Raw genomic sequence first — 17,269 nt, forward strand, 5'->3', positions numbered from 1 at the left:
AAAATATGTGTCCCAGTTAAATCCGGGGGAAATGCGTTATTTCAGAGGCCTTGTGTCGATGTAAAGCCGGAAGACAAAATATGGGTAAAAAATATTCACTTCTTGGCGAAAATACATTGGGCTCCATGATGAGAGCTATCTCCAAAGCGGCAAATTTATCGACAACCTATACAAATCACTGTGTAAGGGCAACTGCGTGCACTGTGCGAGATTCTGCTGGAGTTGAGACGAGGCACATCAAGCATGTGTTCACGGCCCAACCAAACTCACCTCGTCAGAGAATTTTAATTTTGCAATGATAGACACACGTAACTCTCTACAATACAACAGGCTTGTACAACTCTGAAACTTCAACACAATAAAATATTTACATATGAATGCGACCTGAATCATGTGAATTAATAGGTACATCATGAATAACCCTTCACAGCGCCATTTTGCAAAACACCAACACTCCCGCCCTGTGATTTCTGTCCAATCCCTTAGCCATATAGGGGGCGCTGTAATATGACATTAAACTGGTCCAATAATCTTTTTCATTCAAGGTAATATATTACCAGGTCTATGGGACATTTGAGATTTACAAATTTAAGTAGGACAATAGAGCACGAGTGCTTCGAGTAACACATCTAATCGACAGTCCGTCTAACTCTTTAAGCCCCAAAGTCAATTTTTATCACTCTTATAAAAATACACTCTAGCAATTCTTTTCAGATTTTGCCAAATTTTGATGAAAACTGTAGGAAATAAATATGATGTCTATTTGGTCTAAAATTATCCAGGAAAATCTCCAAAAACTGGTAAAATGTTGTACTAAAATTTTGGTGGGAAAAAATTACGGCACACAAAGGGTTTGTCTCTGCTAGATATTTCAGTTTCTTTATTTATTTATTTATGTATGAATTTTCTCTTTTTTTCTATTTCTCTATTTTTCTTTATTTTTTCATTTTGCTATTTCGCTGATTATAATTAGCCATAGTAATAACCTCCAGCTGAGGACTGATAAACCACTCGATATAGTACAATTCACTCAATATATGCACTCGCTTGTTGCTCATATATATCGTGAATTTTTTTAAATGGTGAATTGTGCTATATATCGAATTGTGCTATATCGAGTTGCATACCCGCCCTCAGCGGAGGTTATTGCTTAAATACCAGGTCACAAGGGTCAACGAACTGTTTAATAGAAGACGAGGGTGTCGGTTATCATGGCGTTCTTTCGAGCGTCAACAGTGCGCTACCTCAACCGACCGAAATGCGTCACTATCGGGAACATACGACTCCGCTCCACCACCAACCTCGTTAAGGAAGCCGACGGTATCGACAGCAAAGATGTGAAATCCTTTGACGAAATACCAGGACCCGGTATGCTAGAAGTTATGAAAGCTGTATTAAGCGGACAATTGCAGAAACCTTGGAAGCTGATTCACCAATTCAAGCGAGATTACGGTCCGATTTGGAAGCAGAAGCTTGGCTCGAATAATTTAGTGACCTTAACAGATCCAAAAGATTTCGAATTCGTGTTGAGAAATGAGGGAAAATATCCGAGAAGGGTACAGATCGACCCATGGTTAATTCACAGGCAGGAGCGAAACCTCGGCCTTGGTGTCCTACTTCAGTAAGTACACAGTCCAAACGTGCATGTGAATGTCAGAGGATTTTAAATAGGGTAGGTCGATGTGCTCAAGGGAGCGTTCAGTTATAGCTGTGGAAACGCAGCTATCTGTTGGCGGGGTAGCGGGGATCGCTATGCGGGTCAAAGGTCAACCCCGCCACGGATAGCTGCGGGCCAACTGCCATCGAAAGTGGGTCTATTACGACGACACAACATGTATCGGAACTTTGAACGGCAAAATAAACCAAAGTGAGCGTAATTCAATAAAATGACCTATACCTGCCTGAACTCTGATTATTGCTCATTACCTAACTCCTTTCAGGGCTTTGAGTCAGGCAACTAATATAAAACTCAGACAACGAGATGTTCTGGTATTGCCAGCCATGGTGGGGCTTTGTATACATACGCTGACACGTAATTAGCAGCTATCAGTTTCACAAGCGTAATGATCTGTACATTTGTACAAACAGACGTTGAACCAGACAAAAAACGCAACATGGATGGCTCCCGGACGACACCAGCTGAAGTGAGAGAGAAGATTGTTCAGTTGTATTTAAACAGTCTGTCATTTTCAGAAATTGGTAAACGTTGTGGTGGTATTTCAAAGCAAACGGCCAACAACATTGTTTTGCGGTACTTGAAAACTGGCAGTTTCCTGCCAGGCAAATCATCTGGGAACATCGGTAAAAAAACTGACTGCAAATGTTCTGGAGCATATTGAATACTACAAAAGTGTAAAACCAAGCATTTATAGGCGTGAGATACGGCAGAATTTACTGGTTCATGGGGTATGTACCGAAGAAACCCTTCCCTCCCTCTCCAACTCAGGATGTCCTGACGCAACCTATACCTGTGTCTACATCAGCTACGCATACCGAAACTATGTCCACGTCTCAGCAACCAAATGTACCTTGGAATAGGCCAAATGAAAATATAACATTGCTAGATTTAGCAACTATTGCCACTACCAGCGATTATAGTACTAGTGACAATTAAATATAACCCATTCAGGTCGTCTACTTCAAGTAAAATTTGAAAAATGATGTACACGTCCCATTGCAAAATTTACTACTTTTTTGTGTGATCCATTTTGTACTACTTTTAGATTTTGGTTAGATTTGAGTTGAAGAGAAATGTTTTACTTAGTTTTGAATTATTTCTTCGTTCGACAAAACACTTGTCTGAGTTTGTTTAGACTAGAAAGTTGCTGACCCAAAGCCCTTGGGTTGTTAGTTTTATATATTTTTTTTTTCTGTTTAATGAAAACGTCGGATCAAATAGAAATGAGAAACACTCTTACAATGTTGCAAGGTTTTTATCGCTACAATCTTGTCAATATAGAAAACTGTTCTCTGAGTTTTTTTAGGCTAGAAAGTTGCTGACACAAAGACCTTGGGTTGTTAGTTTTAGATTTTTTTGTGTTTAATAAAAACGTCGGATCAAATAGAAATGATAAACACTCTTACAATGTTGCAATGTTTTTATCGCTTGTCGCTACAATCTTGTCAATATAGAAAACAAATGACGTTCACGAAATAGCCTGAAACCCCCAAGTTCACTTCATACTGAAGTAGGCCCCGATGTCAGCTCATTGAGAAATGTGGTGTCATTCAAAAAACCAAAGTAAAGTTTGTTCATTTTACACATCACTCTATCATTTTTGAAGTCATGAACTTTATTGATATTCAACTACAAAGAACACTGTCCTCTGAGTCTAAATTTGCAGTAACGTTGTTCTTTTACCACCTCTCCGTGAATTTGAACTGCTTGTAAAACTTGGCAACCAGTCTCTGTGTGTGTCACCATTGAAACTGATAGCTGCTGTAAAGATATAAACATACTACATAGTAAATTAGTTTACAGACATCTTGCTGCGTCACCTGCTGTTTTAGTCTGTCTGATGTTGGCGCAAAGTTGTAAAAGTTTACCACTAAAAGGGTAAATTCAAGAGCAAACTGACAAACCTAATTAGGTAGTGTATCAATATCCAGCTGTATCTCATCGTCAAAATCATTGGTAACTGCACTGTAACTTGGTGTTGCACATTTCAAGACTGCATGGACTACCGTGCAACGATTGTAGGGATAGTTGTGTATCGTTTAATTGTTTCATTCAGAGAATTACTCATTACACAGTGGTTTCCACTGTTCAGTAGACAAATAGCGTTACAAAGAATGGCCACTTAAAATGTACGGTACACGAATACAAACCTTCTAGTTGTCAATGGAAGGTGTGCAATGCTGTTCTGAATCAAGACCTCTGTAATAGCAACTTTAAGGCAGCATTCATACATACTGGCGGGGGCTGGAGAATCACGAGAGAAATCTTACTTTTCTTGAGATCCCCCTCAATACAATTAAAATTTTTAAACCTATCTGATCAAAAAACTTTGAAATCCGCCCGACTATCATATGGCAAAATATTTATTAAGCTTGTAGGGCCTGTACAAAGATAAATAAACATGTCTGGTGCAGTTCTGTGCGCAGACGTTTGACGGAGGGTATCTGATAAAATAGTTTGTAGTAGTTATAGAAATGTTGTCAGCAGTTTGGTAAGCCGTATATCCATAGTCAAATTAGCGATTGATGAAAGTTAAAACATGTTTGCTAACAAGGAAGAAAATAAGAAACTTTAAATGTTGCAGCTATGTTGACGTGATGCATCCGGATATCATGCATGGAATACATTGTAAACAAGAAATTCGCACACGCGCAGTTCCGAGGACGGCCTCCCTTTAAACGTCTCCGCGTTGCTGCTGATATGTCGGTTGCTTAATCCTTGAACAAAGGAGAAACCATAAAATACAGTTTAAATCCCTTGTGATGGTGTCATTTTGTGAGAGACCTGAGATGAGAATCAAACCTGATATTTTGTTCAGCCTGAGAAAGACTTCAACCGTGTTCGCATGATAAACTTTGGATGTCTTTTTTCTGATCAATTTTTATCAGCGAAGGAGCGGACTGGCATCGCAACAGAGCTGCACTAAGCAAACGGATGATGAGACCGCGTGAAGTTGCCACATACAGTGACACTGTCAATGACGTCATCACGGACCTGGTCAATTCACTCGTAAGGGGCAGAAGTAACTATGGCAAAGACAACATCGTGCCTGAAATAGAAAATACAGTCTTCAAATGGTCACTTGATTGTAAGTACATTTCTCAAGCAAAGATTCATATCGCTTTCGCTATGATCAATTATGAACCATGGGAAAAAGCAATAAGCCACTTTCATGATCCCTGTATGACCTCTGCCATCTTAGTTCCGGTTGGATAAGCTAGATGGTAGACAGTAAATGTATATGTGTAGGTATCTCTCCATGAATAAACAGACTTTCGTTTACCAGAGTCAAATAGCTATGTAGATGATCTAAATGATAAGGACACGCGATAGGCTGCAGCAAGCTACTTGTATTTCATTCACCATCTTGAATATGACCTTATAACAGAACATTGTATGTACACTACAAGGATGACTGAACATATTAAAATACATGAACACTTCTGTTTGCTTTGAGCCGTGACAGTGAACAAAGAAAAAAGAAAAATGGGCTCCCTATAGGTTTCAGATGAATGGTTGGGCCTCTTAACAGTGGTCGATGTTAGCTACCAGTCTTTTTTGTAATTCCTAGAGGATAAATGGTGCCCAGATTATAGATATATTGTATTTCCATTTGTTTTCTCATTTTTGTTTATGTTGATGATGAATTTACACTGGTTGTAGTGGCCGCATCTATTGTATGATCCTGGGCTGAGTTTTGTGTTTTTCTGGTTGTTGTTAACTCTGGCTCTGACGAGAAATTTTGAGAGATTGCTAGGTTGTCTGTATGAAACTATGGGCGGTTTGCAGAAAATGTCTCTTGTGTCTTGAGTTGCCTGGATTATGTCTCAGTATCTGTTGATAATCGCAGGTATGTTTGGTAGTTTGGGGTTGAAAGTAATTTCAAGTGATATTCTGTCCTCGGTAGTTGGTTTTCGCTAGACTCAAATCAAGATCACAATTGTTACAACCCAGACGTGATGCGTGCAAAGCCCATGATCATGCAATAGATGCGGCCACTGCAACCAGTGTAAATTCATCCTCAACACAGACAGAGTCAACGACAATAAAATTGGTTCACTTCACCCTTTCATTGGCAATATAACTTGCAACACCAGCAATATCATATACGGCATCAACTGTTCACAATGGGATAAGCTTGTATATATCGGAGAAACCGGCAGGAAACTTAAAACATGGACATACGAATCCCGTTTGGGTTATAGTAAAACATATGTATATAACATCAAAACAAAAACGACACGCTCGTAAGCGAACACTTTAATATGAAGGACCATAATATTAACAATTTCACAATGTTTGGAACCTGCAAAATATCATCAACACAAACAAAAATCAGAAAACAAATGGAAATACAATATATCTATAATCTGGGCACCATCCATCCTCTTGGAATTAACAAAATAGACTGGTAGTTAACGTCGACCCTTCTTAAGAGGCCCCACCATTCATATGAAACCTAAGGAGCCCGTTTTTCTTTTTTCTTTGTTCACTGTCACGGCTCAAACCGAACAGTAGTGTTCCACATACTTGTAAGTTCCTTTCTGGTTTCTTTCAGGAATTACAGTATCCACCTGTCAATATATTGCATTCTTTGATTTTCCTACACAACTTCATTGCCTTTTTCAGCTATTTCATTTTTTGTTTGTACCTTCTTTACAGTAGTCACATTTCTACTATAGATTTTACATGATACCAAACCATTTCTGCATTGCCTAATATACGCTAAATATCTGCGTATTTGTTCTCCTATTCATTGACCAAGTAGAACAAAATGTAATTTTCGTCTCCCTTTTTTCCATTGTGTCTGTATAGCCTCTGATGAAGGTCGTCCGTGCACGTCCGAAACGTTAGGAAGAATAAACATCTTTTGTATAGTAGCAGTTGTGTCTTTTCAACTATTTTTCACACCTCATGTATCCATTATCTACAACTAAGACAAATAGAAAGACAGACTAGCAACGGGAATTGTTCAAGGTGTGAAGCGCTTATGTAAGCCCTCCATGTTAGTCTCTCCTCAGGTAGCTCTCGCCTCTCTTTTTCGAAGAGTGCCGACCATGCATCCTTCGGTAATTTCCTGATTTTCGCCAATTTTTAAGTGAAAGTATGTTTGGCAAAATTGGTGTTGTTGTTATCGTGTGGTGCTGAGCGGAATTGGCGTGCGGGCGAAAAACGGGAAATTTTTGAGCTTCGGGAAAGTGAGTTTTACCATTTTAAAAATTCCTCTCACATTTTTCTGAATAAATAATGAGTGTCATTTAACCAAAATTTGAAAGTCTTTTATCGATACTGTCTGGTTTTACTCAATGGTTTACGGTTAGTCATATCGTCTTTTAAAAGTTGGTCATGGAAGGACGTGTTTATGAAACTGCTGGCATGTTATGTTTTGATTGGCGTGAAGCAGTGTTTCTGCCCTGAGAGCTCACAAAGTAAGTATGGTTGCTACGCGACTGGCAACACGATGCCTTCTCGTCTTACTTTTCGCATAATCTCGTGCAATTATCAACCACGAACAAAGTCTCCAAAAAATCTAACACCTGTGAAGCTCATTTTAATATGAAAAGGCCATAGTCTACCGAGACGACCATGCAACAAAAGGCATGCCGCGTTGCTAGTCTGTCTTTCTATTTGTCTGTGTCTACAAGTACCCGCTGCAAATTTCACATATGGACTGTGATTGGACTGACTCACTTGATATTCACCACTATATTAAAATGTCGGAAAATATCGAAAATAGTGTTGCATTGACGTGGAAACTCATAGGCTTGTCTTTTTAGCAGAAAATACAAGATTCTATACAGATGTTTCTGTAACTGTAAAATCTTATTCTCCATTCCTATTTTACAGCGGCCTGTTCCGTTATTTTGAACAAGAAATTGAATCTCCTTGACGACAAACCACACCCAGAGGCACAAGAGTTCATCCAGGCTGTACATGATATGTTTGAATCCTTGATGTGGTTGTTCATATTCCCGGTTCATCTTCATAAAAGGTTCAACAGTAAACCTTGGAGGAAACAACTCAGAGCATGGGATACCATCTTTGCATTAGGTAATGTAGATTTGTGTCAAAATCAATCACAGTCATTTCAAATCAATCAGATTTATCAAAATTAAAACCGTTTTGTCTTTTCATTCCATGCAGTTTCTTGAAGTAGTTCAAATCGTATCAATCGTACAATTTTTGAATTGTTACAAAATCAGAAAGAATGCAAATATTCCATTGAATTTATATCATTATGTCAGCATGCCTGTTATGTAAACAGATTTGACGACCCTTGACCGGTTTGACAGGACACATAACATACATGTATGGATATTTTTTCGACAACAGTCATCTACACCTATCTAAGTACTCATGATTACCATATAATTATGCAAATAAGTATTCGAATATTCAGATGTAGTACATAAACATTTCATAATTATGGCTATGAAGAATGAGTGTGGAGAGAACAAATATAAACAACTTGTCAGGCAGAGAGTCTGCTGTACATTTTTCTGATCTTCTTCAATTCTTAGTGGATTAGCGAGGATACATGTATGTAAGAATATTACGTGTATATTAACAATTTACTGTCTCATGAAATTTGACTGTAATAGCTAAAACATTAATTGACGAGAGGGTGAATGACGTCACTAAAAGGCTGACCTCTGGAGAAGACATCGATGTGGAAGGAACTGATTTCATTACGTACTTGTTCATCAAGGGAACGCTTGAGATCGATGAAATTTACGCCAATGCAACGGAGTTACTCGCTGCAGCTGTGGACACGGTATTGCTCAATTGATTCATTTAAATTTCAAATTATACCATTTTAAACTATTAGTGATATACGACCGTTCAATGTTATTATGATTTATATATAAACAATAAGTAGCTTAACAAATATAGATGAAGAGATGAGGTACTAGTCCTAAGGGGACAGTAAGGCCAGTAAAATGGAAGGTGCACTGGGTGCGTAAATCGCACTTGCTATTCCCTTTGTTTTGAAAATCGCTTGCTGCCATTTACATGTTTGTGTATAGTGTGCACAGCTGAATCAAATATGTCAAAGGTCTCACCGAAGTTTAGGCAGACATGTAATTCTTACATAATTTCACGGCTTTTTTGCATCTTCCATTATGTATGGCTTCAGTAAGTTTAGAATCAGCGGGCATGCCGGAAAATGCCGAGAGAGTTTGACCGGTTAAGAAGGGCTTGACTACGCAGTTTCTGCGTAGTGAAGCTTCATTACCTATTCATGGTGACCCCTGGCCAGCTGTCAATAACTTTGGGGGCTTTTGTCTTTTGGCCTGCTTTGCATATGCGTCGTTGGACACGACCTGCCAATCACCCAGGTAGTCAATTAAACTATTAATTGACTGTTTACCGACCCAATTAACACTATCCAGCAGTATCAGTCATATTTTAATCGCGTGGCCCGGGTGGGCACAACGTAGGAACGCGTGTATTTCTGTGTGTACTTTTCACTTGTGGTGTTGTTTGTACCATCGTGTGTCCTTGTTTCACCTACAGCATTACCTTCAAGGTGACAGGCTTACTATTAATGTTCAGTATCATTGCACCGAGTTCTGCCCACGGTGAAAACCACCTGTTTTGCCTACTAATTACTGCCCGTCGCTGCCCGTCCTGAATGTAGCCTATCTATAGCTACAGTAACCACATAAATCATTTATCAGTTTTGATATATACTCCTAAATTGTAAGTTTGATCAAAATCGAGACCACATTCAAGGGCTATGCAGACTGTCCATGTAAGCACACACAGTGACAAGAAGGCGGCAAACACCTACTCACCAAGCACATCGAATCGGCGAAAAGAAGCATAAAAAGCTAGGCTTATCGCCAAAACAAACGCGCCAAGCCCTAACAAAAACCATACCAAGCGGCCCTTTTCAGGGCCACCAAATACTCCAAAAAGGGAACTACCAAAAAATACGATAAGATGACATAGAACACACAAACACTTAAAAGAAATAACAAAAATTATACACATAACAAACAACTGAAACACAACATTAAATACAAAACAAACAATCACAGTAACGTAACAGAAAACATGGCCGTGGAAATAAATCAGCTATTTCCAAAGAAAAGCCGACAACAACATGAAATTCAACAACAACCTATCATCGCTCAAACTATGAAACTCCGAAAAATAGTACTAGGCAAAAGCCTTAAAATTCATTCGGACACCAACAAAACCAAACAGAATAAAACCACCTCAGGATTTCAACAAATAAGTCGTATAATGTGACTACGCTACATCGTGAGACACAAACAATCGCAACAACACCAATTCAAAGAAAAGTCAAATTGGACTCCACGAACAACAAAAAAACAAAAACTTGAAAGCTATCTGAAGCTGCTAAACTCGCACTTCTAGAGATACCCTTTCAAACAAGGAAACAAAACATGTCGCGTGCCAAAAGAATCGCGATAAACCAGCTTGCAAACATTGGACAAATTTTGGGAAAATAACCCTTCGACAAGGGTCGGTTTTTCGTTATTGTCAACACAAACGATTACGTACTCGAATGCGAAAGGCAATTACGTAACACTCAGTATTATACACAACAAGCCAGAACAAACAGTAAACAAAGTAAATGAACTATTAATTAAAATGTACGAGAACAAGCACATCAACCAGGATACTTGTAAGTATCTTGATCCAATAAACATAAAATCCGTACCCCGCAGTGGTACTTATTGCCTAAAAATTCACAAACTCCGCAAAAATCTAAAAGACACACCAGTCAAAACAAAATTTACCGAAGTAAAGAAATATAGAACAAACAAACCGAACCACCAAACGGACTCACAACGTGACCAAAATTAATATACTTGCCTCGCTAATCGGAAAGCAAGACCACTAAAATGCATTAAATAAATTTTCACAAACACAAAACTAAGGAAAGAATCTACACTGCGACTGATGAGAAACCACACTCGGGTTTCGAAACGCAAGCGTCAAAGGGCGACTCTATCAACTTTTGTAACAACATAGGTCCGGCTGCGTCTCGCCATAAGCTTTCCCCACACAAACAAAACATTACCGTACACACTAATCCAAACTTCTCTATAAATATCCAAAGCGAAACAAACATTTCATTAACACAAAAAATCGGATAAGAATGTAGGAACACATTTTCGAAACGAATCAAACACAAACTCGACACAAAAACATTTAGGATAGTTAGGTGGGGAGCCTGTTTCACATTTTTTACATCTCGCTATACTGTCTATGATTCTAAAAATAAAGTCATCTGCCACTTTTTCTGTATACGCGGTTTGGCAAAACTCATCTCTTCAATCGAAAGTCGGGCGATTTCATGGTTCTTGTTTTGGGGCACTTAAGTGTACGTCGAGCTTAAGGAATGTAGTTACATTCGCGATGTTTTATTCGAAAAATTATTTATTCCTTCAAGGGCAAATGCACATAATTTATGCTGTTGGAAATACTGGCCGCTCATAAACAAGACAATAAACTCAATATATGTGCATTTTTACTTATATTGTCAAAGTACCACCGACACCCACAAAAAACCAAATGGTTCAGTCCAGGTATTTGCAACTCTGCCATCCGACTGGTCAACAGGAAATCAACCATAGGTGTCTTTTGGCACGCGTATACGCCAGTCACCTAGGCGACGGTAATCTGCACCACTTATCACCATCGGGAAGGTACTCCTCCCCATATACCACTGGTGATCCCACCCTCAAGGCACTGCGTCATTCGACCAAGCATTGTTATTGTAATTTCCTGCATAAAATTAACAGCGAGGTCAACCGGTCAAACTCTCTCGGCATTTTCTCTCATGTAAGGGAAGGATAGCCTTGGCAACCGAAACCACTCGATTTTGCAGCTTGGCCTTTAGTGTAAGATATAGTGTCATGGTTCTATGGCTACTTTACTATGTACCTTAAGTATAGAGATTTTACTTATGAAACGGGTCTATTTGTCTAAGCTGAATGCTTTACAAGTCAAAATAGCCCTGAAGTAATTAGAGGACTCTGTTTATATGCATTGCAGACTTCAAATACATTCCTGTGGGTCCTGTACTGTTTAGCAAAGCATCCACACGTACAGGAATCTTTATACGAGGAAATCAAGCGAGTCGTTCCAACGGGAGAATCGCCAACACACGAACATGTCAACCGGATGCCGTACTTGAAAGCAGTGCTCAGAGAGACTATGAGGTGAAAGTTGATCCATTCCTCAGCTTGATCATCCCCGAAAGCCCTAAAATGGGTCTTCAATCACTAAATATGGGTCACAATTAGTTTTTGCCAAAACTATGTTGGTGAACACTTTAAGTATTGATAGTGTTTAGTCTCTAAGGCACAGTGTTGTGTAACAAAAATTGAATAAAATCTCCCCGAGTGTTTTAACTTCAGATCTGTGAATAATACTTACCTTTGAGATAAATCTACTCCCGTCCACCTCCCCACGCTTGATATTCTGTTCCTATTTATGATGTGCTGTTGAATCGGACTTAGTATTGTCGGGGCAAGCTGGGAAAGTTTTGTTCTTGAGAGAGTCTACAAAGCTAGTAATTAGGAAGGGGTCTCTTGCTAAAGAATTTTTTCACACTCCTGAGGAGTCCTGTTCACCCTATAACAGAAATCGTATACCCACACACACAACCTACAAAAATGTGATTCATAAGACTTTTGTAAAACAAAAACATTGGTTACAGTAATTTAAAAACGTCATGTTGGTACCTGAACACAACGAATAAGGGAATAAATGAGCATAATTTTACCTTTTAATACTTTCTATGTCACGGTTTACCCAATTTAAAAAGTGAGGGGGAAATATCCATGCATTATTAGTCACATGCACACTGTGGTGTTGACAAGCATCTTCAGAGCAATCAGAGTTGATCCACGAAGTATTATCTTCGTTGTTGTAGAGAATATGATTACTACAGTCAAATTGCCATGCTCTTCTACCATGTATCTTAATCAGCATGTTGTAAGCTTTTTATTTGATGACAATTGTTAACTTAAGGTGGTATGCACCTCGAAAGTGAAAGACTTAAACTTTTGCTCTAACTTTCCTCAAGGAATCTTTCAATTATTCTCTTTCAAAATCAAGAATAAAAATAGGGGGTCACCATGCAAATTTTGGTACTAGAGAAACAAATTACCCAAGATTTACCGATATTAGAAATTCAAAATGGCCGCCATCCCTGTGTTAACTCTATGGAGAAAAATAAAAATTTTCGAATTTCGAAAAACTAAGCCATGGAAAAGTTTTCTTTCACCAAGAGCTTTAAAATGAACCCCCACATGTGGTATATCAGAAGAGAATTGTAAAAGTTTGAGAGTCCGAATGTCTGTCCCCGAGGTGCGTTCTACCTTAATGTGAAAACAAAACGTTATTGTCTTTGTGCTTTTTTTGCCAGAGTGTATCCTCCCGTTACCCAGATCGGTCGTATTCTGGACAGGGATGTTATTATCAGAGGTTATAGAATTCCCGCCAAAGTGAGTAGATCTAATGGGACTATGTAGTATTTCAACGACTCTTCGTATCTAATTGCCTGACAAAATATCAAACAAAACATATTTTACTTCTTTCTTTCTACCAATCAGAATTTCATTATTTCAATTTTATGTACTTCACGTCGTTTTTGTTCTATTTGTAAGATACATTTTTTGTTTGACTCTTAAAATCGTTGCAAAAACCCTTTCGTTCAACTTGTCATTACAGTCCGTATTACACTTTACTGCCTTCAAATGAGGAGTAGCCAGCCATATAGTCAGGACACAGAAATAGAGTATTTGCTGAAATATAACACTGTTTATTTCTTATGTGTAGATTTTACATACTCCTGGACGTTGTCCCTTCTCCGCCTGTATCCTTAAACATACCTCTCATATACAATCGTACATATGAATACAGTTAAAGCTATAAAATTATGATATCATTCCCTGTACACGTGGATATCATGCGGATATGTTCGGTCGGCTCGATATTGTTGTCGACAAATGAATTTTCTGGACTAGAGTTCATTCGCGAATAGTAAACTGGTATATCTTTCAGAATGAAGTGTGTTCGCCAGGCGGATAGTTTGTAATTCAATTCTCCTTGAGGGGCAGAAGAAAAAAGGAAAAAAACTATTGTTTTCTAGACATATCTTTTAAAAAATGCCACAATTGGCACTTTAATAGCAGTTATAATTTGAATATTATCCTAAGTGCTTATGTCTTGAGCGACAGTGCATTACTGTCACCTGTTCCAATTTTGCATCAGTTACCATGGAAAGAGAAAATCTAATCAATCACAGACTTTAAGCGGGTGGCCGCTTTATAAAAACAGAACCCTCACATGGCATTTTGAATACCAAGGAACGCCTCTTTGACCATATATGGGCATATTTTAGATTACAGGTGACTGTACCTTTAATATCAGTCCAAATACAGCCATGTTCAATTCGTCTAAGTTAGTCAAGTAAGCTGATATATTAGAACAAGTGACATGGTTTTCTTTACCTACTTTTTAAAAAATATTTTCAGACTGTCATTGGAAGCAATGTTTGGTTAATTGGTCAGGATCCGGCAAACTTCCCAGATCCACTAGAATTCCGCCCTGAGAGATGGATTCGAAAGGAAAATGAACAGTTCTACGGGTTTAAAGCTCTACCATTTGGATATGGACCAAGGATGTGTATTGGTGAGCTTATTTCTTGCCCCTTTCTTTTTCCGAATATGCACTCATGTCGTGTAAACACACGTACACAAACACAGTGCTTACATGCACAGTCACGTACACGCTCGAGACGCCAAAACAGAGAGAGAGAGAGAGAGAGAGAGAGAGAGAGAGAGAGAGAGAGAGAGAGAGAGAGAGAGAGAGAGAGAGAGAGAGAGATTGCTTTCTTTCTTTCTGATGGAATACTTTCATTGTTGTTCCAAACTTTGTCAGTTCAGTGTTTGTATTGAATCATTGTATTCCATCAATGTGACAAAAAACCGTTTCTCAAGTCCGGAATCGATCTTCGATTGTGTCACGAAGCCAACCAGAACCTTTTCCCTTTTACAGGTAAACGACTAGCTGAATTGGAGATCCATCTAGCTACAATAAGAGTAAGTTTGAATTTTAACTGGCATCACAAAATGATTATATTTTGAATAATAAAGTGGACATCAACGTTTCTCTCTGAGCTTTCAATATCTTAAATATTTCGAAGAGATAATTATTTGTCCTTTTTCTTCATTGGCCCATTGCAATCAATTATCTCAATCAATTGTCAATTATGTCAATTGTGAAAGTCAGAACTCCTTACATCATTGAAGGATAAAAGAATAATTATGTAATAGCTTTGTATTTCGTGCATGGCCAATTGCCAGGATACCCTCTAGTGACAGCACACGTTTTCTGTTGATTCCACTGTTTATGGTGTCCGGTTTCTTGGTGCAAAATGATGATCTTATTTGCCTGTAAATGTACGGAAACAAATCAACAACATTGACAAAGAAGACAGACTACTAAATGTAAAACAATGTAAAAAAAGCTTTTTCACAACCACCAATAGTAGCCTGGAGAAGAGGGAGGAACAATGCATCAAGACCGTGACTGACAACCGGGCGAGGAAAACAATACCTAGGATAAATCCACGATCAGCACTATGTGGCAGCAAGAAGTGCGCCATCTGCCAATATATGGAAGAAACCAGCATATTAAAAGGACAAGAAAAGTCATGTTACAGTATAAACCGCGACATCAACTGCAATTCCACTGACCTTTTGTACGCCATTTCATGCGGCTTGTGTGAAAAATAGTCTATACAGGAGAAACAGGTGATACTCTGTACAAACGTATACAGAACCATAAACCTCCTGTCAGAAATCACAACAAACCTGAGCCTAAACCAATGCACCAATTTACAAGCAATTAAAATAATCATTTTGAATAAGAAACCGGACACCATGAACAATGGAATTAATAGAAAACAGTAGGCTGTCACAAGAGGGCACCCTAGCAATTGGCCATGCTCTTAATTACATAAGTATTACATAATTATTCTTTTGTCATAATAGGATGTAAGGAGTTCTGAACTTTACAGTGGACAGTTCGAGAACATTGATTGCAGTGAACCCTATGAAGAAGAAGGGCTTAGTTTCTCAGGAATATTTGAGATATTTTAAGCTCAGAGTGGAACATTGACTTACTCTAGAATACGGTGGGAAAAATTCAAACTTCCTTCAGGTAAAGAGCGCGCTCGTGGAATAGGTCGGGAATAAAAGCAATGCCCATAAGTTTATAATATTTTTCATTTACAGGTTTGTGACCAGTTTACTTTAGAACCGACCTGTGATGTGGAAGCAAAGGTGACTACTATAACTGCGCCGGATAGACCACTCAATCTGCGGTTCATTAATAGAAACGCTTGAACCAGTGATTTGCAGACCGCCTTCAAAAGAACCTAAGCTTGGCAGCGGTGAACCCAAATCTGTTTTCTACAGGGACCTTTGCACATATAGGCATCGATGAGACGACAAAGTCACACATTTACAGAAAGGTCAAAAACCATTCAAAAATACATGAAGCGTTACGGCTAATGGCACTTTAATGATGTCTTTTATGACAAACACTTGTTTGACTCAAAGATTCAGAATATGAAACAGCGTTTCTCCAGGCTACTCTCAGTACGCGGAATGTCTCTCTCGGCTTGAAAATTTTCAGGGGACTGCTTCTGATAGAGGGTGACCAAAATAAAATTTAAAAAATTTCATTTGTTTTGTAAGTTTGTTTGTAAAAATATTTTGGCGCCAATTCGAAGAAAGGTGGCAGAGAGTTTTCTGTGATTTAATCAACTTAAACAACAAGGTCATTATTCTTGAAAACCTTGAATTCAGCTGTATTTTAAACTACTGTTTTATCGTAGGAAAACATATCCTGTATAAGAGGAGACGAGAAAAGAAAATTCGCCCGTTTTATTTATAACGGAGGGGAAACAAAAACAAAAAATTGAGAGAAATATTGCTTACAAAAATAGTAAAACTGAAAAACATATGAGTCGCATACTCTGGTAATATACTTTGAATCATGGATTTAGAATGCCATTTTTTATATAAGCACTATACTTGGTTCTCCTTTGTTCTGAGTCTTTTGTAAAAGTTGTTTCTGTTGTCTTTCCCTTTTCTGTATCTTTCTCTTTTGTTAATAAATAATGCAAAGAAAACAATTAAGTATGATCAATAAACAATAGAGGTCTGGTCACAATTTGCGTACTCAATATTAATGTACATCTTAATTCAAGAAAGTCATATTGAGCTAATAGTTAGAATGCTTTGCTGATTAAAACTTACAAAATATAAAGTGAACGTGCGTATGGCCGAGGTCTGGTCTCGAAGTAATCTATTGTCTTAAGGTTCACAGGCAAGAAATTGACTTTTTTAAGCTAACAACTCTCTAGTGGTTAATAAGCTCAGAACCCCCGTAAATTATATATTTTCGGAAAGCCTAGATATAGGGGAACATTTTGGTTACAATAGTTTCACCATTGTTTACATAACTATCACGTGACAGGTAATTTGCATAACCTTTCAAAAATCGGTTTCCCTATGTTTTGTTTCCATGTTT

At 38.2% G+C, this 17,269-nt stretch overlaps 1 protein-coding gene across 1 annotated transcript; it reads left to right on the forward strand.

Moving 5' to 3' along the window:
- Positions 1-1,164: 1,164 nt before the first annotated feature.
- LOC139138478 (1,25-dihydroxyvitamin D(3) 24-hydroxylase, mitochondrial-like) lies at positions 1,165-16,892 on the forward strand. Its single transcript, XM_070706871.1, has 9 exons — positions 1,165-1,621; positions 4,567-4,766; positions 7,526-7,729; positions 8,281-8,453; positions 11,714-11,880; positions 13,092-13,170; positions 14,203-14,359; positions 14,726-14,769; positions 15,967-16,892. Exons 1-9 carry the CDS (start codon positions 1,212-1,214, stop codon positions 16,075-16,077), a joined length of 1,545 nt encoding a protein of 514 aa, XP_070562972.1. The 5' UTR covers positions 1,165-1,211; the 3' UTR covers positions 16,078-16,892.
- Positions 16,893-17,269: the final 377 nt, after the last annotated feature.

The sequence above is a fragment of the Ptychodera flava genome, chromosome 1 (genome assembly GCF_041260155.1).
Source record: "Ptychodera flava strain L36383 chromosome 1, AS_Pfla_20210202, whole genome shotgun sequence".
Lineage (NCBI taxonomy): Eukaryota > Metazoa > Hemichordata > Enteropneusta > Ptychoderidae > Ptychodera > Ptychodera flava.

Excerpts from the sequence above, each read along its gene's own strand:
- LOC139138478 (XM_070706871.1), top strand. The coding sequence starts at position 1,212 with ATGGCGTTCTTTCGAGCGTCAACAGTGCGCTACCTCAACCGACCGAAA. Across the intron at positions 1,622-4,566 it reads GGCCTTGGTGTCCTACTTCA|CGAAGGAGCGGACTGGCATC; the intron begins GTAAGTACACAG and ends AATTTTTATCAG. Across the intron at positions 14,360-14,725 it reads TGGACCAAGGATGTGTATTG|GTAAACGACTAGCTGAATTG; the intron begins GTGAGCTTATTT and ends TCCCTTTTACAG.